General features: G+C 35.4%; 2 protein-coding genes across 2 annotated transcripts in view; one reads left to right on the top strand and one right to left on the bottom strand.

Moving 5' to 3' along the window:
- The window catches only part of LOC135700976 (oxysterol-binding protein-related protein 9), a 116,060-nt gene extending 90,720 nt beyond the window's left edge, over positions 1-25,340 (bottom strand). Inside the window, exon 1 of the mRNA XM_065221665.1 lies at positions 25,088-25,340. Within this exon, the coding sequence (XP_065077737.1) occupies positions 25,088-25,195 (108 nt within the window). The 5' untranslated portion in view covers positions 25,196-25,340. The remainder of the gene's footprint in view (positions 1-25,087) is intronic.
- Positions 1,231-13,330, top strand: LOC135700946 (very long chain fatty acid elongase 7-like). The gene is made up of 5 exons (XM_065221613.1): positions 1,231-1,744; positions 11,894-11,990; positions 12,117-12,210; positions 12,314-12,560; positions 12,633-13,330. The coding sequence occupies exons 1-5, from the start codon at positions 1,675-1,677 to the stop codon at positions 12,941-12,943; spliced, it is 819 nt and encodes a 272-aa protein (XP_065077685.1). The 5' UTR covers positions 1,231-1,674; the 3' UTR covers positions 12,944-13,330.
- Positions 25,341-27,983: the final 2,643 nt, after the last annotated feature.

Below are 27,983 nucleotides of genomic sequence, written 5' to 3'. Positions count from 1 at the left end.
GAAAAATGCTTTTCTGAAATTTTACACTATTACTTTATAAAAAATTATGTTTTTCGAAGTTTGAATCTGACAATATTTTTTTATATTCCTTTCGTTAAAAATTAGGATGGTGTTTCAGTTATTTTCGTTAAAACCGTACATTTTAAAAATAGTCAGTAAGTTAGTTTCACATAAAAAAGTATAGGCTAAATTAACAACTGGGGAAGTGCTCAAAGATTAGGGTAGGTGTAAAGTTTCACCTAGGACGTAAAGGCCGAGAAGAAAAATGTACAGATTGTGTTTTCTAGTTGAATGTGATTATAATCGATGACTCACAATATACATTACCATACCAGGCACTATTCAGATTGTAATAAAATAAGTCAGCATTTTGCAAAGAGGCCAAAAATATTTTTTTTATAAACTGGAAGATTCCTGTTAGATATAACGGAAAGCAAAAAAAAACTGTGTTTAAATATTACACCGTTGAACAGTTTATTATTTATATCTATATTAGTTAGCATTGAAGTTACTAAGGATTTCAAGACATTATCCATTGTAGAGAATCAAATTAGTTCAGCTGGTTGTGATTCTTCAAAACAGGTTTCAAGGCTACTTTACCAAAGCAAAGCACCTACCGATGAAGAACCGGTACTCATGTTGAGCACAGTAACGCAATCGGAGAAATTTTCCAAAAGAAAGTGAAAATAAGGTCAACCCTTGGCCGTCCTTACGTCCGTGTCCGATAATAATGTAAGTTGTTTATCCTTCTGCACAGGCGAGAAATTTCACCTTTAGTGCGAAATTGATGTAAACCACCGTCTCGCCATGATGAAAACAGAAACTCGATTATGTCCAAAGTCAAGACGGATGGAAGAAAACAAATAAACGTAATATGGGCTGTGTTGACTGTTTTGAAAATGAAACTAAATGTGCATTCAATTTAAGAAGTAGGTACAAAACTCAACTGTGTTAAAGGTTGCCGATTAGGACAACTGAATCAACAAAAGTCTATGGAAACACATCGAAACAGAGACGTTGCTCATCTCTGTCGAAGCAAAGGGAGCACGAAAACGCGTTCGGTACAGTTAATTTGTTGCCAAATTTTAGTCTCATGGTTTTGGTATGCACATATGGAGCTTACCATGTACCAAGATTAAATCAGCGACCAACAAAAGGTTTGACCATTCGACAGAGCGTCTTGAATTTTTCACAGCACTCACCATGGCTGCTTTCCAACCGCGCTTATGTCTTTAGTATTTATCAAAAGAGAGCCGGGTCCACATGCGCGCCGCAGTATCTCCACTTACATTGACAAAGCTTGGAGGTCGAACCGTTTCATGAATCGTTCGCCACTGAGCTCGGGGTTCGCCGTTTGGTAGAAACAGTGCGGAGCTTTATTTGGATAGGCGCAATTGGTGAAAGAAGTCGCGTGCGATCCGCGCCATAATTTTAGACACACTTTTTTGTAGTTCTTGACGCACGTTGGCTTACGAGTGTAAAGTGTTTTACGGCTCTCCATTAGAATCTATGTTTTGTGTACTTAGTACTGTAAGAGTGCATTAAGTAGAACCAAGTGTTATAAAACGAATCTACAACCGCAGCACAGGTTTCAATTCGTGATCACGCGTTGCCAAAGAAGAGCCAGGTGTTAATTTTGCTGATAGTGCTACTAGGAACTTTAATCGGTCCAAAATGGATTACCTGCAGCAAATGAATCTAACCGACTTTACGTTGTACGACCTCATAAATGTAAAAGGCGTAGGTGAGTATCGTTTTTGATATAAAGTATAAATACTAAACAGTGCATTTGGAGAAAAGTTTTGACGAGTGATCAATATTAGACCCAGTGAAAAAGTGTCATTTAATGTTAATGAGATGAATCCAATTTCAATGCACCAAGAACAATATGGCTGAATGTGTTTTGTGGAATTATCAACAGTGTCGACAGCCTAATCCCAACTATACCAGTGCCCTAGATATCTTAACTTTAGAACAGTTTAAAAATTTCCTTGAAATGGAAAATCTACGCTGAGCATCAATTATATATTTGTCTTTTCGAACATTTAGGTGTACCGAATGCTTATAATATCGCTTGAAAAGCATCATAGTGTCAGTGTGCATTTGTATAGACTCAGCTCGACGAAATCAATACATGTGTGCGTGTGAGAGAGTGGAATAGAGAAAGAGAGAGAGAGTGTGAGAGAGGGAGCTTTAATAAATTTTATTTAAATCGGGATTTGGTTTCTGAGATATGACCAAAAAGTATATGAATATATCTTGTTTGAAAAATGCAGGAGCATCCTCTACGGGAATTAATCGGGTTTTTAGAATTGTTTTGTTTTTCAATCTATTCTATTGAAAAATGAGACAATGTTTGCATTTACTTATGGCTGGCATTGCAAAGTTAAGTTTAAAGCCTATTTAGTTGTATTTCTGATGTAAATATTTAAAATATAAAAATGTAGAAAATTATTATAGTGCTAAGCATTCAATACTTGGGGAATCTGTTCATTTAAAACTAATTCGCGGTATCGAGCAGTGCATAAAATGCAGATAAATCAGATAGCTTAGTTAGTTATGGCCCGGTGTTATCAAACCGGAGATGGCGGGTTCTATTAACGGCCCGGTCTAGAAAATATTTCGCATTGAATATTTGCTTAACTTCCCTGGGCATAGAGTATCGTTGTTTTTGCCCAGTGTTCGGAAAATCATTCCTTAAACTAATTATTTGACCTAGTGAGAGAATCAACTGGCGTGTGAATATGCAAAACAAATCTCACGTTTGAGATTCTCGTGCATTTTCACAACTCATACTCACAATGCCCAACATTTATACCACTTAAAACTCATAAGAACCGCCCAATCGAATACTGCAATAACAAGACAAATAAAAAGTAATCTCAAGCATGAGATTTGAGTTTTTGAGTATCTTGCCACACATTATGCAAATTCATACGTTGGTTTGCATAGAAAGCTCACAATCTATAACTGTGGAAGTGCTTCAAAGTTAAGAGTTAAAATCGGCCTAAATAAAAAGTTGGAAAATGAATGATAACAGACACATACTTAGAAAATATTACTGAATTCGATAGTTTTGTTTAACAAAATTTTTTATAACAGAAATGATCGGTAAAATTTAGACATATCGATTTATGTGATTTACAGTATCGGAACTTCACAACTTTGGCTGTTGAAAATTAAAATTTGGCGATGAGTGACGATTACGCTTTGCTTCATTTCCCCAACGAGAACGATAGGCCCACTTGGACCTAGATAATATTATTATCTGTACTCATCCTAAATGAGGTCAACATTGAAGAACTGAAAACCGCATAAACACAGAATTTAGTACACCCTAGTACATAGTTATGAGCACCTAATTTTACATTATGTGGATGCACAGCCATTGGAAGTAACCATGTTGTCTAAGGAGCATTGTTAAATACGTTTGATTGTACGATCTCTTACTGGAGGTATCAGATTGCGGAATTTAACGTGTCATCCGAGAGAAATTTGAACAGGAGATTCCACCTACGCTTCATGTTTTCAATCGAAAGGAGAACATATATTATGAAAGGATTAATAACAAGTGCTTCGTATGCAAGATTGAGGGCAACCTGATGGATTCCAGCCTCAAACTGAAGACCAGGAAACAGCCAGAACAGCAACAATAGAACGGAGAACAAAAACTTGATGAAGAAAAACAGCACCAGGGAAAAGAACGTTCGAAAACCTGTAGTTAACCGTTATGTGCGTGACGGGATACCCTGGTACCCAACTCCCATTTAACAAATCATCAGGCACATAACGCACATGATGGCTGGAGATGCATAGTGCAAAAAGTGCTCGAGGAAATGCGATATAAATGGAATATGTGACGATCACAGAGAGTGAAAAATAGTGAGGAGAGAACAAGCGAACACGAAGCCCAGAAACAGCAGCCACTTGTGTTCAGATAACCGAATGACGAGTTGTATACATCAAGTTTGGGATTATGGCAACGGTAATTGGAAAAATAGAAGAGAATGGAAGAAAGGAAATAGTTATGAGAAAAAGCAGGACAACACAATAGATCGCCACCTAGGAAGAATGAGAAGAACTCGTCTTGATGAGTTCAATCCGTCGGGAAAATGTCTGTGTGTATATGTGTGTGTGTCCTTGACGAAATACAGTAAGGTTGTGTTGCACCAAATTGAACGCAACAAGCGCCAATTGGGAGGTACGGTGGTCTCATTGAACGCAATTGAATATTTTTGAAATCGGTCAACTGATCAACATGTTCCGGTGAGGACGACTCTGGAGACTAGAAGTGGATTGAAGCGTACCATACCCATCATGTGACTCCTTAAAATACATGAGAGTTCGAAAATAAGTTCAATAGCGGTCAATTGTGGCCCGTGATTACTTTGGCCACATCAGGATATGATTTGCAAGCCCCCGGGGAAGAGACCAGTATCTGACTTGAGTCGAAACTCATCCTAGTTTATTTAACACGATTCTCACGAAATAACGCGGTACGTTTTCAAAAGCCTCTTGAAAACGGCAAAACTTATCAAACTAATTTCAATCACATTATCCGTTTTTTTTTATTTTAATTTTTTTTTGTGAAAACCCAGAAATTTAAAAAAAAGTGTATTTGGCAAACATTTGAACATATTTTAGAATGTGTACTTAACCAAGCTTTGTTTTTACACGATACGTATCCCCCATGCAAAAAACAAAAGTGTAGTGATTTTTTGATCAAAATAGTCCATTTTTGAGCCTACATTCCTCGAAAAGCGGCAGATAAGAAAACATGCACCTAAAACTTGATGGTAAATACAATAAAATCCCGAAGATTTCATCAGTATCTTGAACCCGGACATGTTTTCCTTGGCTAAAAATTTGCATGAAAATTCAGTACAAACAGGCATTATTTAACTTTTCTTCCCTGAATGCGGACTTGAGCAATTTTATCAGAATTTAATCAAGTAACAAGGGTCATATTTCCCTATTATGATTTTTTAATTGCTGAAAAAGTCGGTTGAATATTAAAAAAAATCGATACGTGTACAGAAATCAACAACATTGGATTATGTTATTGGATATTATTTAATTGGTGTTAACGGGTACTACTCTATAGGATGAGGAGAAATTATCAACCTAAGTAGTCGTAATTTAATTAATTGTACTACAAATATACCTCTTTTAATGTCCACATTTGGCTGTCACACACGCCTTCAACCGTTTAAGTAGGTTGATCAGCGATGGAGATTCGTTCCTCTACAGATATAACATCCCAGGCAACAGTTTATATGTTCATCATTCTAGCGATACATAGTGGAAGATTCTTTTGCTAGTAAAGGTCGATTTCTGCACTACACAATGGTATTGGCTTCATTATGGTACGCCAACGAATTCGAATGAAACATTGCACGTTTGCTTACAATAAGCCAAGGCCCAACTTGGCTCAGGTGTGCTGAATTTAGTATCTGTGCAATACGAGCAGTATCCTGTATTGTTGCCTTTATTGTATTTGTTTTATTTTTTATAATCAAAAAAATACTGAAAAGTTCCGTATTTAAAAAAAATGTGGTAAGGATTACTGGTTTAGCGCGTAGAGAGTGATGAAACTATTCGATTGTGATTCAAAAAAAAAATCAATGGACAAATTTTGTAAATAAACGTATTGAAATATTGATCTATTAAAAATAAGATTTTGAAGATATACCGTACATAAATGAATCAATATCCTTTTATTTAACCGTTTAAAATTTGAATTAGTTGCTAATTCTTAAGTTTATATTTAATTCCAGTGATAAATATTACGGAAGACATTTCAATTTAAACACAGGGCTGCTTCCTACTTTATAAGAATAATCACAAAATGATAGTCATGCAAGCTCATCAGGGGGGTAATTTGTCCGGTTTTTCACCTAGGCCATACAGAAAATCACACGGAAAGTCAGCATTTTTACTGTAGTTTAGGAGGATAATTGCTGCTCAAGTAAAAATTGACATAATATAGCGAGAAGCGAAGCATGTCAGTCATTTATTCGTAACCCGGTTTGCTGCGGTATGTAGTGATTCATAGTGATTCATACGCGAATGACTAATATGAGCGGAATAGTAGTATAATTTAGTCACATACTATCAGAAATTGACCCGGCTTGGTGGTGGCTGAGCTGAAGGACGAAATATTACTATTGCGTACTTTCAAGAAATGGCGTCATTAACATGAAACACAGGTAGAAGAAAGTGCAATGCAATAATTATGTAGATCTTAAATTTTTACAAAAAAGTACACTTATACAACGGATGCTGTAAGAATCAAACAATACATAAACCAGTCACATTTCTAAAATAATATGTTCACAATTTCAAAGGATAAATAATTAAGGTACGATGGCGTTCAAATAAAAAAAAATGTCGATAATACTATTGAGAAATAATGTTCACACGTGGCTGACAATATATTAGTATCTAATTAACAACAGTAGTTGTTAATTGCACACACGCATACGAAAAATGCAGATTATCAATTTGGTTTACACCTTGTACGTATACTAAGATATGTCTTAAAGAAGCTTATTGGAGAGCGCAAAATTATCTAACCCTTTGCCACTGATGATATCATGTAAGAAATGTGTATCGAAGCAGAAGCATGTTGTAAAGTAAAAGATTGTAAATCCACCATGAAGTCATAGTCTGATTGGCTGGAGACGTCACGTTACTGAAAATTTCGGGCTGTCTTTCATCATTCGTCATTTTGCAGACCACTCATTATTTGGAAACTGGTTCAATGCCACACCGCGAGGTCATGCATTACGAACCTCCTTCTCTTCTCTGCTAATAACGGTTCGCTCGAAGTAGTTAAGCCAAAATGTACATTGCTGCAACTACCTGATGGGTCAACTTCCCCTTGTCAGATTAAGTATTCGTTACATGACTGAGTATAGCGTTGTAAATTAATATTCAACAGAACAGGCCGCAGGTATAGAAAGAAACTATGAACGTTTGGAAGTAATGGGTTTTGACCCTTCTAATTTTATGCCCTGAGGTTTGCAGGTGCGTGAAAGTTCATTTAGCATAGCTTTTAAATGATAGCAAACAAAATGAGCGTAAGAAAATTAGATGAAAACCTGTTGCGAAATGTAAAACTTAGCCATAACATTATTATTTGCATAATAAGTAATAACCACAACATATTTTACCCTTGAATGTAACTTCCTGGATGATTATTATTGTTAGCAATAAAAAAAAAACAATAAAAAGAATGTCAATCCACATGCCACTGACTTTGAAAATCTTAGACATAATAAATCGCACAAACTTTAACCACACGAGCATGCAAATATAAGTAGTAAATGGGATAGTTTTATGGTCATAAATATTCTTTCGATATTTTAACATTTCTGCAGTCTGGGTAGTAATGTCTAATTTATGCATGGTTATAATGAAGCCGCCTCGGCCGATTAGAAACACGTGTGTATTTCAGGTTTGATAAGTTAGTCACGAGACTTAAACAAAAAATATATTGAGTTGATCGCAGAAATGGAAATGTGTCATTGGTATAGGATTTATGCAAAATAGAGCGACATATTCGATTAGCGATTCCGGTTGAGTTTTACGAATATTTTTTACGAGTTCATGCTTTGGATAGGATAAGCTAATAAAAATATTTTGCTTATTAGGATGAAATTGTGAGAATTCTTCCTGACAATCTGTGGTAACTTTTATTTCAGCAAAAAAACATTTAAAAAACTTGAGTCCATCCACCATACAAGATTTTCGACTCAATGGTGCATAAACATGACGCCAGACGTTGTCCAGAAATTTTTTCAGATGCAGAAAACCATCCTTATTATTCTAAATTCATAAGTTTAATGTACTTATAACGTTAAAAGTTGAACCTTAGAAAAGAATTTCATGAATCATTTTGATAGTTTTCCATTGAACTAAACAAAGAGTCATACTTAAGCATTTATTGCTCGCCAAATCTTCAGAAATTCACTTTATTTTATTATAAACTTTGCTTTTTTTTCAATATTTTATAGTGCAATTTACATTGGTGCGCTTTTCGAAAAATCAAATCCAGTTATTTTTCGACGCATCATTTCAGATTATAAAAAGTAAATACAAGCAATCTTACAGATGCTGCGTCATTAGGCCGAATGGTCACTGAGTCGAATGTCGTTGTTGTTAAAAGGATGGTTGTAGCCCTAATTATGTTGATAATACTAATAGTAAACGAGTTACATCTCAAATAAACCGTAAAAAGTAAAAACAAAGCAACATGGTAAATATACTCAATTATATTTTACGGCGATATTTTTTTTTGTATGATCGTATGATTTTATTTTTCAACCAAATTTAAAGCAACTTGTTTAAAAAAAAAAACAAATAGCGAAGTTTACGTATACTCGTCAATCTAAGCAGCGTCCGCACTTCTGTTAGCAATTTTCAGCAACTCAAAATGAGTCGTATATTGTAGTGCGTATATTTCAATTGAAGAAATTCCTGACACAATTAATGGGTTTCCTCAGTCGTAAAAATGTAATCAGATTGAAGCTAAAAGACTAAGAAACCGTTTAAATACATTCAGCGAAGTGTTTTGGTGAGAAAATACAGCGAAATTTACGTTTAAATGTTGGTTGCCAAAAACAGTCAATGGGTGTCGAAGCCATCATTTACCCTATCAGGTGGTATTAAAAATACTGTACCATTCCTGCAAAATCGAAAAAAGAAACGCATAAAATCAGAATTGAGTGTACATTAGTTTTCAAGCGAAAACGAATGAAAATCTCTGGCGAAGCGCATCGCGTGTGAGATGGAAGTCGAAGACAGATGCGACGCTGATGAACGCTCGCTGTAGCCCGTGAATCGCTCTGTATGGCTCGTAGTTCGTTCGATGCAGTGGCAGTCTTATCATGAGGTTGTTACGAAGCGGTCGGGGTTGAACATATAGATCGATTTGACTCGGGAGCCTCACAATTGGTTCTTCCCTCTAGATTATCGGTGATAGTCAAAGCTCGATTAGTGTCCCTTCTAACCCGAACAGGTTCTAGATTTATCAGTTGGCAACGGCTCTCTAAGCTGGGTAGCCGAAGCGGATCTCTCCAAAGAAAGTGACGTTGAATAGATTCGATTCTCTCGGCACCGTTATTGTAGTTCGGATTCCAAACCGTAAGACAATATTTCTGTGTCGATCGTACGAGGGAACAGTAGAGAGATTTTAAGCAGTAAACATCGGTGAAATTCTTTGAACATGAATCCTAGAGTCCTAGACGCCTTATTGACAACAAACGAAATGTGTGGTCTGAATGATAGATGTGAATCTAAGACCACACCAAGGTCTTTCACCCAATACTCACGTTCTAGTGTAGCGCCAAGCAGTACGTAGTTGAATATTATAGATTTTTCGTGAGAACGTTATGGCAGAGCACTTGGCTGGATTCCCAACCATTCGGTTTAGAGTACTTCTACTGACGGAAACATTAGGCTGTCGTTGAAAAGAAGGTGACAGTCAGCCATCGAGCGGATATGTTGGAAGATTTTGAGGTCATCTGCATACGACAATCGAGGTCCTTCGATAACCAGATGTACGTCATTAAAGTAGAGTAGAAATATCAATGGTCCTAGGTAGCTTTCCTGCGGTATAGCTGATATGGTGCAGAAGCTAGCTGATCGGCAATCTCCTATGGTAACCATTAGTTGGCAATCATTAGTGTGAGAAAAAAACGAGCAAGTAAATAAGAGTTGGTTGGAAATGCTAACATGAAGCTTTAGTGTGATAATTTATTAGCTAGAGAATGATCTTTAGAAGAGAGTAGGTGGATAGTTCCGTTAAAGTACGGCAGTATGAAAATTGAATAGAAGTTGAAAATGAGCGAAGGGCCATTAATGCGAAAGTTTTTAAAGTTAGACGCACATCTTTTGCCTAACCCGTACGATGTACGCGGAGACTTGAAGTATGTCTCCAAGTCTACAGGCAAAAAATGTGCGTCCTTCTTTTGCTCATAAACTGACTGCGGCTATAGAATAGTTCTTTTTCATCACTACCTAAAGCCCCACGTTGCGAGAGCATTTCCAGTCGATGGTGTGTTATAATGCAATTCTTCTTTACCCAACTATTGTGTTGCTCCTCTCGCCATGACCAACTTGGGCATCTGAGATAGAAGGCAGTAGGGTGGTTGTTGCGTGCTGTACCATCATCAGCATTGTTGGCGGCTACTCCCGCCTTGAGTTGTTACATTCAAAGTGTTTTATGTTACTTCATACGTTTTATTAAGCCATTTCGCTACTGCATTCAAACCACGGTGGAACTAAAAAGTACGGCGAAGTCCTAAGTCCGTGATTATTATTCTATCAATAGTTTGTATTTTGTACGTAAGTGTAACCAGTTGTCATATTTGTTATGTCTCAAAATCCCAGATGAAGATGTAGTATATCATCGAAACGGATAGTAGACGCAAACATTGTTGTAGCTGCTTAATAAAGAATGCGAGAGCCGAAAACTACCCCTAAAGTTTTGCCTTAGTAAAGATATTGCCATAGTCTAACACTTGCGGTTATAATATTGGAAAAAAATCAATATAACTAGCAAAATTTTCAAATTAACTGTCAAACCCACGGTATTAGTTGCTCCGCGGAATTAGAGGAACTAAAATTAAACGAAATAAAATTTAAGAAATCTCAAATTTTAATTTTTTTTTATTTTCTAATTTAAAGTCCAAGATCTTGAAAATGTTTCTAAGTTTCAGAACCAAACTCTAGTACACTGAACTTCGAGATCTCAATTTTATTCCCGAAATTCATTCTAAAGACCCATTGGCAATAAAATATTACTTCAATTTTGTTTAACCCTTTCCATCCCATGATAGTACAAGTGATCTACAATTTTTCGGTCCGTCTTAAGTTCTTCAATACAGCATAAAATAATCAACATTGATTTAAGCTTGCATGGGAACTTGCTAAGCTTGATTTAAATTAATAACTTTTTTGAATTTATTCGATAATTTTATGTTGTATAAGACATTTAAAAAACGCATTTTTTCATATCTTATAATCGTATCAATTACCTGCATAGAGGATAAGTGTGCCAGTTTTGACACTAGTGTTCCAGTTTTCGGCCCTTGAAAGTTCTTTTTATTATATAGAAGCTTAAAGAATGTTCGAAGTTGGTCATCATTGACGAAAGACGGAAAACCACTCTAGGCTCTACGCTCAATATATTCTATATTTGAATAACTTCTTGCTCTACATGCAATTTCCAACTTCAATCAAGTTATCAAGATCATTAATTTGAGCAATCACAACTTCGCAACTCTATTGTAATTTGATTAATTTGGAAGAAATCTCAAATAACACCAAGAATCTAATGTTTGATAATCTATTCAAAACTCGTCAAATAAACATGTTATAGCACAAAACATGTGTTTTATATCAATAGTCCTGATAGAATCACTTTTGTTGGTGTTACGTAGTACATTTTCGCATTTTTATGGTACTATTAAATTCAAAGCAGCGGACCATTAAAGAGCAGCAGACAAGATCAAATTCCTTGTTCGGACCGCGCCTTTACTAGACTATCGGAAGACTCCATATTGAGCATAACAAGATTAAAATCAAATCCACCGGGAATAATAAAGCTTTCGAATGTTTCAAACCTAACATCAATCCGAGAGTTTTGGTCATTAATCTAGAAAAAAATGAATGTGATAAATATTTTAAGCAAACGCAAGCTTTTGAGCACCGAATATTCGCGACAGGTGTCCCACTAAGCCAGACAATGCTGAATAAATTAATGCGTATTCTGTTTTTCGTTAGCAACAGGCATTTTCTTTAGTGCCATATCCGTGTTGATGGAAATTTCACATAAATGCCATTCGAATTCAAAACCATCCTCTCTTATTCTCAATTTCGTTTGCAGAGGACACTATTGACAAGTACCCACTGATGGCATCCCCAGTACCGAGCTCCATACTAATTGCTATCTATCTGTATGTTATCTACAAATGGGGTCCAAAGTAAGTGCCTGATGGCGAAAAATATGCCAAAAATATGACGCATGATCGTTCGCTATATAGCTAACCGGCTAGCCTACAGGTAGGCAGTTCAACAGTTTGTCATCTTTTTATTATTATCTTTTTCAGCTATATGGAGAATCGCAAACCGTTCAATTTGAAGTTGATTATAGCTGCCTATAATATCTTTCAAGTCATAGCGTGTTCTTATTTGGTGATGAGCGTAAGTTTGCCATTGGAATACTAAGTAGCTGGTTCCAATCACAAAATAATTTCTATTCGGTTCTTTTTTTCTTCTCTATCCCCTTCGTTGACGCACTTTGCAGTACATTAAAGTAGGATTTAAATTTAGCTTCATCGGAAGATGCACGCCAAAACTGCCAGTGGAAGAGTACGAATATGGCTACGACGCGGTGTATTACGGCTGGTTGGCAATGTGTCTGCGGATGGTGGAGTTTGCCGAGACCATATTCTTTGTTCTCCGAAAGAAGCAGAATCAGGTGTCGGCGTTACATGTCTATCATCATATCAGCACTTTCTTGATTGTGTGGTGGAGTCTTAAGCTCAGTTTGTGTAAGATGGATCCGGAATGACAAATGAAGCATATACTAATTTATCACTTTTCTCACTTCCTTACTCGTATAGCCTATCAGGAAATGTCTATAATGGTACTCAATTCGATCGTTCACATCATCATGTACTCGTACTATTTGCTGTCCTCGTACAAAGTGTTCCATCCGTTGACGAATCGTGTGAAACCCGCCATCACCATCATCCAGTTGGCTCAGCTGGTGACGATGCTGGTCCACGTGTATGCCGCATTGCAGCCAACCTGTGCTGCTAACAAGTTTATCTATAAGCTACACGCCGTCAACCTCGTCATCCTGATCAGTCTATTCAGCAACTTCTATATACAGACCTACATCAAGAAGAGCCGCAAAGTTAAACAAAGCTAACGAGTAAATGCTCACTTAATGCGTTGTTGTACCACTTTGTCCACGTACATAGCAGTTACATTGGATTTGTTTATCTATTGGTCATTCTGTTTTCCCTCATGAATGACCCAATATGAGAAAAAAGTGAAACTTACAAGTCAATATTTAAACATTAACCATCGCTCCACTGATGCAATTGCCGTGCATCATCGTACAAGGAGATAATATAATGGTTGCAGTCGTGACTTGTTCGTTTCAAGGAAAACGCTTCCCAACGTCAAGAATAACAAAGTGTGATACCATGTGTAACAATCAAAAAATTAAATAGTACTTAAGGTTTCTAGTTGTTAATATAGTTGCTGCCATATTCAGTGGTAAGGATAATGCAGTGAAACAATAAACTATGAACAGCTTGATATTCATTGAATATATCACACCACCATGCTATTTGTACACATTACGCCATTGGATACTTTCAAATATCTGTTCATACATTATCCCAATGTTTCGGGCAACGTCGAGGGTTGGGATCAAGGTCGTATTTGGGAGGGGTATGGAGCGATGAGATAATCGGCATGTTTACCCATTTTGGAAATACGCGTGTGCTTGTTATTGCAGAAGAAGCGTAACGTTAGGCAACTGTTCATACAAGCTCAATGTGTTGTTAAATTGCGGTGTTTTACTCATCGGTTATTGATAAAGATGGGCTCACCAGATGAAAAGTGAGGAGGATAATTTATTTGAAAGTTCACCTCAAAGTAGGACATCTTCAATAAAAAAAGAAGGGTATGCAAACCACTAACGGGGTTTCCAAAAATTACTTACTTTACTTTTGCTGGTACAACGTCCTTCAAGATTTAACCACGACGTTGCGCCAACTAAATATACTGCCCATAAGTTCAAAAAAAAAAACAGCAAGCCGAGAAAAAGGCTGTGGAACATTTATTTGTCCCTAGACTCTTATGAATGGAACAACCTAGTTTTGGTATTTATCATTATATTTTCTGAACAGAACATGTTACTTTTAGTGAACAGTGTAAAATGCCGGTAGTTTACAATAAATTCTAATGAACAACTCATTTCTGACAAAAATCCATATGGGATTGTTATGCTTTTATGGACAGTATGAGTATTTGATTTCCAGTTCCCACGGCATAATCATCCCCACGACATAATTTACAAAGGTATCCAGTTGACAGTGACAGGCCCAGAATGTTCTAAATAATTGTAGAAGTGCTCGAAGGTACATTGAGTTGAGAGCAGACATAAGTTCCGTAGCTAGGCAGAAGCTGAAGCTAAGCGGCAATAATTTATTTGAGCTCCTTACTTTACATGTTCAAGGTTGTTGGCACATGGTTCTACCCTTTCAGATTAACCATTGAAGCGACCTTAACCCTTTCTCATGATAGCAATGGTGATCCAAAATTTTGCGCAATTCGTATAAAAACAGGAAAACTTTCAACATTTCTATTTTTTTACCACATATTAATATTTTTTTCATTAAATATTGTGCAAAGCAGGGTTACATCCATTAATTTTTATTTGTTTTTATTTTTATTTGTTAGTTACAAGAACAGATTGTAATGTAAAGATTGATTCCATAATCACATAAAACATTATTTTTATGCAAAATGATTGGAAGTAACCCTGATGCAAAGTTGTCATGAAGTATTGATCAACTTGTTTTCATGCTACAGCTCGAAAACCGTGCTAAAGTCGGGAATTAAAAAACAATATAAATGCAACGATTTTTTGATATTCAATGTATAACCAAATAAACAACATTTTTACACGAAAATTACTTACATGCTTGAGAGTATTCTAAAGAGCAGAAGCAATAACAATTTTATGATATTATTCATAAAAAAAACTATTATTTTTAAAGAAAAAATGTGGATGACAGGTGATGAATCATGTCCTCTAGTGGTCGACTACTGGAATGGCGATACGACGGAGTGGAGCATTGACCTGTTGAAGATCGAACTGTGCGGCAATGCAAGGAACGAGGAAAGTTTTTTTGCGTTCAGCGGTGTCACCTTAACCTACCCTATGCACCAACTCTTAAACTTAAATAAATGGCAAAATTTGTATCCAATAGATCAAATCTAATAGACTCAGTGCTTTTGGCAATCGGTTTACTATATAAATATTGCTAGACATTAAGTTTTTATAGGTGGTACACATACATGATACGATGTTCAATTTAAAGCAAATAAAGTGATGATTAAACGTTAATATTTTTGACATGTATTACCGCCAGTGTAGTAATCTACTCAATGGATCACACCACCTAAAAACATTTTTTTTAGCATAGTCTATAAATCTAAATAAAAATTAACATCTTTGTTCTAGCGGTTTAATTAGAAACCAAGATTTCTATTTTTAAATTACGAAAATAATTATGGGAAAGAAAGGTTTAATCATCCCGACAATGGGTTTTATTCTGATGTCCCTAGATTTTAGTCGGAAATGGGTTAACTCGATGACCTCCATTCATTGTTTGCCATTTTTGTGCCGCGCACGTGATGTTTGTACGAGTGCGTAAACTGAACACACTTAATAATAATAATATACCCATGCATGAAATGCTCGTGGTCTTAACGGTTGCTTAAAGGTCTCATAGCTACTTGTCAATGAAAGGAAAAAAAAACTTATTTTGACGATCTTCTTTAAACATCCACGTTTAGACGGGAAATGTTAAGTTCCAACCAAATATGATACGAATGACTTTGTCTATCCCTTTCATGACGGGGAAAATGTTCAAATGATTTTAAAGGCAAGCCTTATTTTACATGTAAATTCAATTGACAAGTTTTACTATTTACAATTATAATAATTCAGTGCCAACATTTCAAAGGGGCGTAATTGATTTTGTAAACAATGGCTTTAGCCGTCGATTTCTCGCAAATAAAAGCCCACCCTTCCAAATAACCAATGCTAGCTGGGACAGGAAACACTCCTCTACCTGCTGGTGTCATTCATTTTCATGAGTGAGCTTTCATTCGCGAGAAATCGAAGACGAAAGTCATTGTTTACAAATGCAATTACACCCCTTTGAAATGTTGGCACTGAATTTATTGCCTTCTTTGTACTTGTTTGAAATTTAAACAAAAAGTTCGCAGAAAATGATTTGAAAATATGACTAACACAGTTGTGTGGGTTGGTTACAAAAGGGTTATGAATGTTAGGCTATCTTGATGGTACTTTTTGGAAAGACAATATTTTTCCATTAAAGTTGTCTGAGTAGAACGCGGTACTGTTAGGGGTCGATGGGGTAAGATGGCCCCCTAAATTTAAAGTAAAATTTAGCCAAAACTGTACAACAATTTCGCGATAAATTAAATGAATATTGATCTTTAGAGTACTTTCCCTAATTACATCGATTTTCAGGAAATGTGCTTTTCATTAGAAGATGTTTTATCACGAACCACAAAAAGTCTAAATAATGCAAGAAAAACATCATGCGGGGAACATCATGATCCTGGTCATATAGAAGGCTACTGTAATGCAGTCGGTCAAATATGGTTGGTTAGAGAACAATAGTTCAAAATTTTTCACTATGCAACGCTAATTTTCAATTTCCAATGTCACATATATATTAAGATCTTGACAATATAGGAAGTTTCCGTCTTCGGGAAACTTGTTCAACTGACCAAGGTCTTCTAAATTGTGGGCAGATTAGTTTAGACTTCTCTTACTGTGCATGTGGACTTTACGTTGATGTCCTGATCTTCTAAGAAGTTACCCGAGGCTGAAAATATTTTTAATAAAAAAAAAGAGAAAAGAAATTGGTTCAGGTGAATGAAACCTTCCGGATGGGGACAGAGTAGTTTAAAATTTTCTTACTATACGTCACTTGTCTGTCTATCATCAGAAAAGCCGAAGATGGCAACTGGATGGTCATGTTTTCGAGAAGTAGTACACACTGAAAGTTCATATTCATACTTGCGTACCGAGTAGTGGGAAAAATGTGAACTAACTAATTTTCCATCCAAAAAGCGTTGATAATTTGAACAAGTTTTCCGTAAACAGCAACTTCCTAGATGGTCAGGATATCAAGATTTAGCTTATAGGTACAGGAAGTTCAGATGTACACTAGCGCCGCGTAGTAAGGTAATTCTAAATTTACCTGTTCACCATCACAATTTGGCCTTGAAAATTAACCAACATTGCAGGAAACAGAAACTTCGTAGAAAGCCAGAACCAAGATTCATGAATTGGCCACTTTTACTGCTATTCCGGATCTACTGGTGGACCCCCCGAGGCCCCCGTATTCCGAATTCATAATGATAACACAACACGAAACGAGATATTGTTATTTACTGCATTTAGTTCCAACCTTGAGGTTTAACACATCCCATCCGAAAGTGGCCGTCTTAAATCGATACAAGTCAACCTGTAACAGTTTCTGGAATACCTCATAATTTAAAGAATATATTCTATTTATCTCTGTAAGTACATCGAACATACTTTGCTAATATATCAACATTACTTTTACATGATAAATGATATAAAAGCTCTAAAACATAAAGTTCCATAATTTTCAAACTGATCGAATGATATGATCCATTATAAAGGGAATTGATCGTTGCAAGTCACAGCTGACCTAAACTACTTAACAATATTAAAGTTGTAGGCAGGCTGTAGGTAAACGTTGCATTAGAGACAAAATAGCCATGAAGAAGAACAAATAAAGATTTACCAAAGAATCGTATGGCGGCATTCAAAACGTACACACTTAGATTTTTTTTAGCCGAGATGGGCACCACCGAGCAGATCGGCATTTTATTTTGCTGGAAATTCAACAAAAAATATGTTTGTTAGCTGAGATCTCGGCAAAATTCCCGTTTGTTAGCTGAATATCTGCAAGTTTTTCACTGAGATCCAGCAAAATAAAATGCCGAGCTGCTCGGTGGTGCCCATCTCGGTGAAAAAATCTAAGTGTGTATTCTATCTATTCGAGCTGTCAACTTAAAGCAAGCCACTTGAAGTCAAATGGAAAACTAGCACCATGTGGTGGTAGAATTCTCCAAATAATTGTCACTGTATCTGAACAGCTTACCTATGAAACACAACCTGATAGTTTAGCTGCCCAGCTAGAACAAGCAATTTGGAGTGAAATTTTACACTAGTGCTGCCTGATGAGATAATATTATAATGTATTGTTTATCATCCAATCGGTATTATTCATCTGAACGACTATGCCAAAATAGAAACCATTCCAATTCGAATTTGGAAATGTTGATCGACCCCTTAAATAACTTTCCAGTGCATTTATGATAATTAAGCTTTATGATTTGGGGTTCCCTAATTCCAAATCAGGTGCTAAAATCATTGTGCGAAGTGTATTTTCAGCAGAAATAAAAAATCAGATTTCTTAAAATACACGGTTGCGCCTAAATGTAGGCAATTATTATAAAATTACATGATTTTTTTTGTCTCAAAATAAGCCATTGTGAAGATTTTGATAAATTGATTTGCGGATTGTTGTGGATGATGATAACAAACTGCTCCTTTCATGATTGTTGAGTTAAATTGCAAATCAGAGATTTGATCCAGTTTATTAAATTGGAGCACATTCTAGCCTTTTGTAGTTTTTAAAAACTCTATTGGTATATTGTATCAATAAACAACAATCTATTATTTTTCTATTTTTTTTAAACAAGTTATGGTATATTTGTTTTCTACATTTTTGTAGCAAGGAAATTTACTCTGTGATAAATAAGATAATTTATTTTTGTTTCCTGTGATATTCAAATGCTATTTATTATATTTATTTAGAAAGCCTGTTCGCGAAATTATAGCACCACACAAAAAAGTATCACCAAACAAAAGCCATTTAACAGAATCAAAAAAAAAAAATTCTGTGTGATCTTTGATATAAGGCTGTGTAATTTTGCCGAAGAACATTTTGCCGAATGGAACATTTCGCCGACTATTAATCAATACAATTAAAATGTATTTGGAACCCATTTAATGTAATACATTGATTGTTTACAAATTTCTGAAATCATTACAACTCGAAAGAATGAGCAGTTTACGTGAGTTTAAAAGAAGAAAGCATTATTTAGAAAATAACGAAATCAGTACAACTCGAATGAACTGCTCATGTTTAAAAGAATGAAGCATTCCTATAAATCAAAAATATTTATTATTGATAAATTTCTGAAATCAGTACAACTCAAAAGAACTGCTCATGTTCGAAAGTAGGAAGCATTACATTTGAATTACTTGCTAGGTTAAATAAACTAACCTTCTTAATCTTTTTTCGAGAATGATTTAAAAATTTACTGAGCTTTGAGAAAAGTTCAAAACCGTAGAAAATAGCTTGCTCTTCGGTAAAATGACTCATTCGGTGAAATGACTCATTCGGCGAAATGACCTTCGGCGAAATGTCCCGCTCTCCTTTGATAGACGATTTTGGAGGCACTCATTTAGATACATTTCTTGATTCACAGTTCCGGTTGTGACGAAAATCTCACTTCATTTACCGCAACTACAGATTGTTGCCAAAAAAAAAAAAAAATTGACATAGGGGAATTTACGTATTCTCAGCAACCTAAGCAGCGACCTTCTTTCTATAGCATTTTTCTCTAAGGAACGCACACATATGCAGTATTGGTTTGTTTACAATCTTTTGCTGCCAGCTGCTCTAACAATTTCAGTTGAAAGAATTGTCAAAAACTGTTTTGAAACGCATTTACAAAGCTCCAATCTTCTCTAGTGAGAGCGAGTATTGTCGGCAACCAGTTTTTCTTCGGCAACCGTTCCATTTGAACTGCATGTAAATCTGCTGTTCTATTATCGGCAACTCGAAATCAGCTACAATTTGAAGTGCGTGTGTTGCATTTCAAGAAAACCTTGCTAGATTGCTTTTTCTCAGTGGTAAAAATATAGTCAAATTGAAGCTGAAAGCATAAAGAATCGTTTGCATGCATTCAGCGAAGTGTTTTCGTAAGAAAATCCAGTGAAAATAGTGTTTCAATTTGGGTTGCCGAAAATAGTCTGTCATGCCGAAGCCGTCATTTCCCCTACTTCGAAATTTGTTTCTGCAAAAATTTATCTGCCTAATTTGATGTGGCGGACAGTGGAAAATAGCAGGCCTTGTAATTGTTGTAGGTCGGCTTTGACGTATGTCTCGTCATCCATTACACTATTATCCTGAGTCGTGTTTCGGTTCCATTTTGAAATCTTCACAACAGAATCGCACCAAATTTACAGGATGTAAACAATACACGTTAAAGTATATTTCGACAATTTTTTGTAATTTATCATCGTATGCAGGATGAGTTATGAGCAAATGAGCAATTCTCTACAGATTGACGAATTTTTTAATTTTTTTTTAATTTGTCGGCTCAGATTTTGATAAAAATTTGCACAGTTGTTCTTTTTTAGTAAAGATGCCAATTTGTGTAATCAGTTCTTCTAATTGAATCACGACTACTTTTCTAACAGGGCCTGTGTAAAAATAGTACTAATGAGTTTAAAAATATATATTGCTTAAACGGTTTGTTGGATTGATTTGGTGTCTTCAGCAAAGTTGTAGATATTATTTTGGCAATAATGTTAAAAATATACACTTTAAAAAATTTCGTTTGTTTCAATGAAAAAAATTATATTTGTTATTAAAAAAGTTAATTTCTCAAAAAGTGCATTTTTGAAAATTTTCGTTTTAAACCTTATTGAAGCTCATAATGTTTGCTACAAACTGGCAAAGTTTGGTGATGGTAAACTGAATGGTAAAAAAGTTAGGATTTCTTGAAAATTTCACGATTTTTACATTTTCATTAAAAATACATGTTTTTCAACCGTGTATATTTTTTCAAGAATCGTATTTTAATTTTGCACAACTTTTTTGAAGACACCATAGTAATCAAGCAAGCCGTTTTTGCAATGTATTAAAATGTTTATTTTATAAGCGATTTTCTACACAGGCCCTATTGGAAAAGTAGTCGGGGTTCGCTACCCCAAAAAGAAGCACCGTGAAATCAACGAAGGTATTAGACAGAATCTTTTCAACTTCGAGCCTGAGGCTGACGAAGTGAATGAACTCAAAGAAGTTTTAGAAAACATGAAGGAAAAGTTTGCCAATGCATCCACTGCAAGAAGTGAAACATTATTAATTTTATCGTTATTGCCTTAGTCATGGTCAACACAAAAAGTTATGGATCAATTTGATGCTAGTAGATATATTGCAACCGAGGCTAAGTTGATAAAGGAAGGTCATTCGTCAAAAACCGCAAAATATGGCACAGCCTTAAGTGATGAAACAAAATTGGCAGTCATAATTTTTTTTGAAGATGATGATATAAGCCGGGCAATGCCTGGTCAAAAAGATTATGTGTCTGTGCAGAAAGAAGGAAAACGACAAGCCATTCAAAAAAGATTACTAATGATGACTTTGAGAGAAGCTTATAAACGATTCAATGAAATTCACTGCAATGTAAAAATTGGATTCTCTTCATTTGCAAAACTCCGCCCTAAGCAATGTAAACTTTTAACCAGCTCTGGAACCCACAATGTTTGCGTCTGCACAACGCATGAAAACATCAATCTAATTTTACACAGTTTGGAAAAACTTAACCATTAAAATGATGTAAAAACGTTCACTGACAGCCTACTTTGTGAAAACAAGACAACATATTGCTATCTACGGTGTTGTGAAGATTGTCCAGACTCTTCCGCATTAGAAAACATTTTATTAAAACAATTAGAGGAAACATGCATTGATCAGCTTTCATTTGAACAGTGGGTTACAACGGATAGATGTGATTTAGAAGCTATTGTAAAGCCTGCAGACGAGTTTGTTTCATTTTTCTGCTTGAAATTGACAAGTTTGATACCACATGATTTCATAAAAACACAGCAATCTAATTTTTTGAAAACTGCACGAAATAATTTGCAAGAAGGTGAATTTTTAGTTACTTGCGATTTTTCCGAAAACTACAGCTTTGTGTTACAGGATGAAGTTCAGTCTCATCACTGGAATGTCTAACAAGCTACCATTCATCCATTTGTTGTATATTTTAGAGAAAATATGCAAGTTAAACATTTAAGTTTTATTATAATTTCTGAAGAGTTAAGGCATGACTCAGTGGCTGTTAACTTATTTATTTCTAAAATGATAAGTTTTTTACGCATTAACCAAAGTAAAAATATCAACAAGATTTATTTTATGTCCGATGGAGCCGCGTCACAGTACAAGAACCGGAAAAATTTTGCTAGCCTTTGTAAATTTAAATCAAAGTATGGAATTGAAGCCGAATGGCATTTCTTTGCAACATCACAAGGGAAAGGTCCTTGTGACGCTATTGGAGGTACAATAAAACGCATAGCTACTAGAGCAAGTTTGGCCAAAGAACGTGAACATCCAATAAAAAAATGCAAGAGAGCTTTATAATTGGGCAAATAATCGAAAAGAAGAAGAATTAACAAAATTATCATTTAGTTTTGCCACAACAGAGGAATACGAATGTATGGCTTCACACCTCAACGAGCAATATAATAATGCAAAAATAATTCAAGGAACTCAAAAGTTTCCTTCTTTCCTGTTTCCTGTTTCAGAAAATAAAATTAAAGCCAAACGTTACTCAAACTGTAATGATAATGATGCCAAAATATTCGATGTATTTAAGAAGTGATGTAAATAAAAATAGAAAGTAAGTGATAATAAATTATGTATCATCTAAAAAAAAGTAAAAAAGAGCAGAAAAATGTATTTTGTGGATTTAAGTTGAAATTTTAAAATAAAAAAGTAGTCGGGATTCGCTATTACAAATTGTAATACCGAACCCCGACTACTTTTCCAATAGGGCCTGTGTAGAAAAGCGCTTATAAAATAAACCTTTTAATACATTGCAAAAACGGCTTGCTTGATTGCTATGGTGTCTTCGGGAAAGTTGTGCAAAGTTAAAATGCGATTCTTGAAAAAATATACACGATTAAAAAACATGTGTTATTAATGAAAATGTAAAAATCGTGAAATTTTCAAGTTGAGTTTACCATTACCAAACTTTGCCAGTTAGTAGCAAACATTATGAGATTCAATGAGGCTTAAAACGAAAATTTTCAAAAATGTACTTTTTGAGAAATTAACTTTTTTAATAATAAATATAATTTTTTTCATTGAAACAAACGAATTTTTTTACAGTGTTTATTTTTTACACAATTGCCAAAATAATATCTACAACTTTGCTCAGAACACCAAATCAATCGAACAAAGCGTTTTGGCAATTTATATTTTTAAACTCATTAGTACTATTTTTACACAGGCCCTTTTCAAAAAGTAGTCGTGATTCAATTTGAAGAACTGATAACACAAATTGGCATCTTTACTAAAAAGGAACAACCGTGCAAAGTTTCAGCGTAATTGGAAATGATCGGTCAGGATCGATTTGCGAACCTTTGTGGAATGCCTCAAATGTAAGTTGTGCAATAATCACGTAATTAATTTAATTTTTTTCTTTATTTACAGAAATATTTATTTATTTACAGAATTATTTATTTATTATAATTATCCACACTTTATTTTAGAATTTATTCATATAGGGGAAATGGATGTAATGTCGGCCTAAATGTCCCTAATTTGGACCCATACATAAATTCAGCAAGTCTATCAGTGACTATGTGAAGAACTATTTTGTCAATATCGCGCGAAAGTCTGTCAATGACAATGACAAATCTCAGCACTGATTATGACATGCAAGTAGAATTGCTCGATGCAGTTGAACTCGATTGGGAAGAGAAAATAAAATTTATATCGCTCGTCTGCTACATGTCGGCGCTTGTATTGTTTTGATAATGACTTCGTCAAAAGATTAACAAAACCCGCAATCTCATTTATAAAATGCTTTGGTAGAATAATTCAACCCACATGATTCGGAAATTGAGAAGAAAATAACGATGAAGCAGGGGATGTAGTAACGACGAGCCACTATCAAATCCCAGACCCAGAACCACCAACTTGAGTCAGGAGGACCTTGATTGGATTCATTCGCTGCAAAACAGGATAATGGACCTATAAGGTGAACTTCAACCCAAACAAGGAAAGGATATAGGAACCCAAACCTAGTCCGAGAATGCTCAGCATCGAGAAGTTTACCAAAATCCCTTTCCTAATTCCTTACCATCTTCTTGGCCACCTCATACCTCATCTTCAATATTCAGTTCATGCAGATTTTGATTTTTACAATCGAAATCAAAGACCTGTTTCGTTAGAAAATCATCCTACCCCGAACAATAGTTTTGCTGTTAAACACAAATCCCCATTCCACAGTTCAGATTCCAAGCCCAGATCCCACCATAGACCACCGTTAGATTTTCGACCACTGAATCCAACAATGCGTCCGCTTCCCAAAGAATACCTTCGGACCTCCCTGTGTTGCCACAAGTCTTTGTTTGCCGATAACACAGGCATTTCTGCTAAAGGAAGAAGTATTATTTGCAGCAGACTGCAAAATGTTTAGATATTTTCTTTTCTTATTTACACAAATGGAAGATTTCTCCCAACGGTTCCAAAAACTCAACTTATAATATTCCCACATAAGCCTGGAGGTTCCTTTTTGAAACCTAGTATTAGTGGTGAAATATCGCGAACTTTTCCAACACTGAGTGGTATAGTCACTATGAAAGAAGTTAAAATTTCTTGATCAAGTCAAGTAAAATATCTGGAACTAGTACTGGATCAAAAATTAAATTTTAAATGTCACATTGAGGGCCAATGTAGAATATATATTAAAAAAAAATTAGTTGGTAGTTTACAGTAGTAGCAGGCGCAACTAGCTTAAAACATGAATGTAATATGATTTGAATTCTGAACAAATTTTAATAAAAAAAAAAACTATTCTGTTTTCTCGTATCTCGTATCCTTGATTAATATATAAAACGCAATGTTCAATCGAACTGCCGTGACGTTTGAATTCAGTCATGTTCGTTTGTGGACATCCTTGAGCAAGTAGCAGCAGAATGATCTCACGACATAAGAGCTTTCGCCGACTGTTTCTTATTTTAGGGAAATATGTGTAATGCTAGGAGACATACTTTTAGGCATATTTTCTACATGTTATCAATACATTCGTTGGATCATCGGTAGTATTCGCAAATCAACAGCCCCACGGGCAAAAATGGCCGATAACAGGCAATGATAAGGGAGTAAATTGTACATACCGTGTAGTAAGACAGAAGCCCAGCATACTCATCTAGCACGAACCAGCGATACTGCCATCCTTTCATAACGTTTGTCCACTTGGAGAGTGTTCCTTCTAGCATTGCCATTGTTACTAGACTTAATAATATTTGTTCTTTCTCAATGATACACAAAATATACCCGACAAAATCACTGAAAACTCACAGAATTTTCGCAGCAAAATACTACGCGATTCACTTGGACAAAAATTACACAAAAACTTGTCACTGGAGAATAAACTGACAGTTGCGGCGAGAAATATCAAGCATTTGTTGTTGTTTGTGTACAAATATACAAAGGCGTGCATTACGGAAGGGTTTCCACATAGTGCTTGGAGTGTAGCTTACATACATGAGAACAAGTGACATTTACGGTGCAATGTGCTATGACATGTTTAAATGGACTGTTAGAAGTAGTGATGCTTTTATTTAACAGTTACTGTAGAGTTCGTTGATATTTGCGTGGGTGAAACATCAAATTGAATAAGGAACACTAGATACATTGCGATAGCAGCAAGTATCTGAAATATAAATCAATCATGTCAACTTCAACTGACTGTATGATATAATATTAATCTATTACGTACAGAAGCAAATAATGGCCAATCGAAACGGAACAAACCACAGGAAAATGATACGTCACGCATTTTGATTTGTAATCCAAGTGTTGATAGCTGAAGGAAGACAAATACAAATACAAATTATTTCTATAACACTAATTTGATGAAAATATAACCTTTTCAATTATTGCATTGCTGAATGACTTCTGTTTGCTTCTAATAATCTCATGTACAATATCTCCGGAAGCGTGCATCACCTCAGTGGTGCTGGACGTTGAGTGAATGATTACCAAAATTGATATAACATAATATATTATCCAAAATCCATTAGCGGCCGCAATCAGTTGAAAACGAATTGATGTTACGTTGAATGCTCTGAAAATGTGAACTCTGATGATCAATATAATTTCATATAAAACTTGTTCAACACATGTACTTGTAGAAAGCAAATAGACCAAAAACTAAAAACAAAAACATGGCTGCGAAGTGAAGCATTAGTTGAAAAGAGTATGTTCGATTGATCAGCACTATACATTCACAAGCCATGTAGTGCAGACTTGATATCTGTTCAATAAACAGTATAACTTCAGAAGAAAGCGAATGATGGCCTATTTTTTGTTGCTTCACTAGATTCCTGAAATAAACTTATCAAACTTGATCGAAATTGAAATATATAGTGTAGTTAACTTACATGTCACTCATTGGACGGCATATCAAGCGTAATTGTTGAAAGAGATTAGTATCATTAATAACAGTTTTAGTAGGATAATGTACGGTTCTAATTTGTTTCTTTTCATCCATTGCTTGTCCATGGATACTGTAAATTTCATTATAAGCAATCGTTGGAGTCTTTACGTCAGGTTCATTTGACTTATTTTTAGTACTGTCGAGAAGCAGTTGCTTCATAATATGGTTCAATATCAAAATTCGATGTTTTACGGTGTATACGAAACATACATACTCCGTTGTGAATATCAATGACGTTATGTTCACGATGTAGTAAGACGTGTAGAACAATGTTGTCTTGATTTGTAACTTAATTGCCACTAGGTAATAATATGCGAGGATCACAACGAGCAGTAATATATTCTCAGCAATAAATATAATGTAAAACCGTCTAAAATGAGACTTGATTTAGAAAATGCCTTTTTAAATTCGGAGACGTACCTAGCCTGATGTGTACCCCTTGAAAGATTAACTTTGAGTGCAATTTTTTTCTCCAGATGTTTAATTTTTATAGGCGATTTAAAATTGCTGCACTTAAAAAAGTGTGGTTATTATTTAAAAAAATAAGCATACACAGCAAAAAAATGTAATATCGATCAACGTAATTCAAGCTGATGTATGAAATAATGATGTAATAGCAAAATGCAGATACAATATTACATCAATGGATGTAATTTTGTTCGCAAAATCGATGTACATTGTACAATGTGATATTACACAACCGATGGATTGGCCTAGTTGCAGCAGTTTCGATGTAATATTCAACAACTTTTTTTGCTGTGTACACTCGCTCAAGGTGCTTGTCACTTGGGAGCCAGTGTGAACTGTCAAGCGGGAGCCAAACATTCAGAAGCAGCAAATGCAGTTACTGTTCTTATCTACCGTCAAGCATTGTAATCTCATAAAATGATCTATACTTTTTCATAACACATTCTTAATTTTAAGCTCAAAGATAAAAACCAGCAGGCTCAGTGATGAAAGTATAAAAACCAGCATAATTTTTATGAGGCAGCTGAGTTTTCAATTACAGTAAAACAATCTTTTGCGAAACATGTATGTAAACAAACTTTGATATGGTCATGGGGTCTCAAGCAATCCTGGCTCAGAGCTTTTGGCGGGAATCAACTGAGAAAGAGCAAACCAGTTTTAAACTTGAGAAAATTGTCAAGCAGTTTTCCATTGGCTTGCAAAATAAAATTGGTCGACTCCGCAGTACCCAGCTATAGACCTAGCAAAGACAAACGGATATATTGGGCCGTATGAATAAAAAGAGTTTACTGTACTTTCCCGTGCTTTTCTTACGGGAAAATTAAAGTAAACGCTTTTATTCATACGTGGGTTCTGAGGACTCAATCGGTTTTATTTTGCAAGCAAATGGAAAACTGCTTGAACATTTTTCCAAGTATCGACATTCAATGTGTTTAGTTTTTTTTTTTCCTTTTGGTTTTGTTTTTTCCGTCGATCTTGTTTTCCGTGCTGAGCACCAATGCTACCGACGTGCCAGGAAGGCAGCTCCCACACCTGGACCCTACCTATCGACCTATCAACTCATGAACCGGGGACCAACGGCTTTACTTCCCATCCGAAGGAAG

Source organism: Ochlerotatus camptorhynchus, unplaced genomic scaffold, assembly GCF_037179485.1.
Source record: "Ochlerotatus camptorhynchus isolate MF236.1 unplaced genomic scaffold, CSIRO-AGI_Acam_v1.1 ptg000146l, whole genome shotgun sequence".
Classification (NCBI taxonomy): Eukaryota; Metazoa; Arthropoda; class Insecta; order Diptera; family Culicidae; genus Ochlerotatus; species Ochlerotatus camptorhynchus.
Note: the sequence above shows the minus strand (reverse complement) of the source record. Positions and strands in the feature narration are given on the sequence as shown.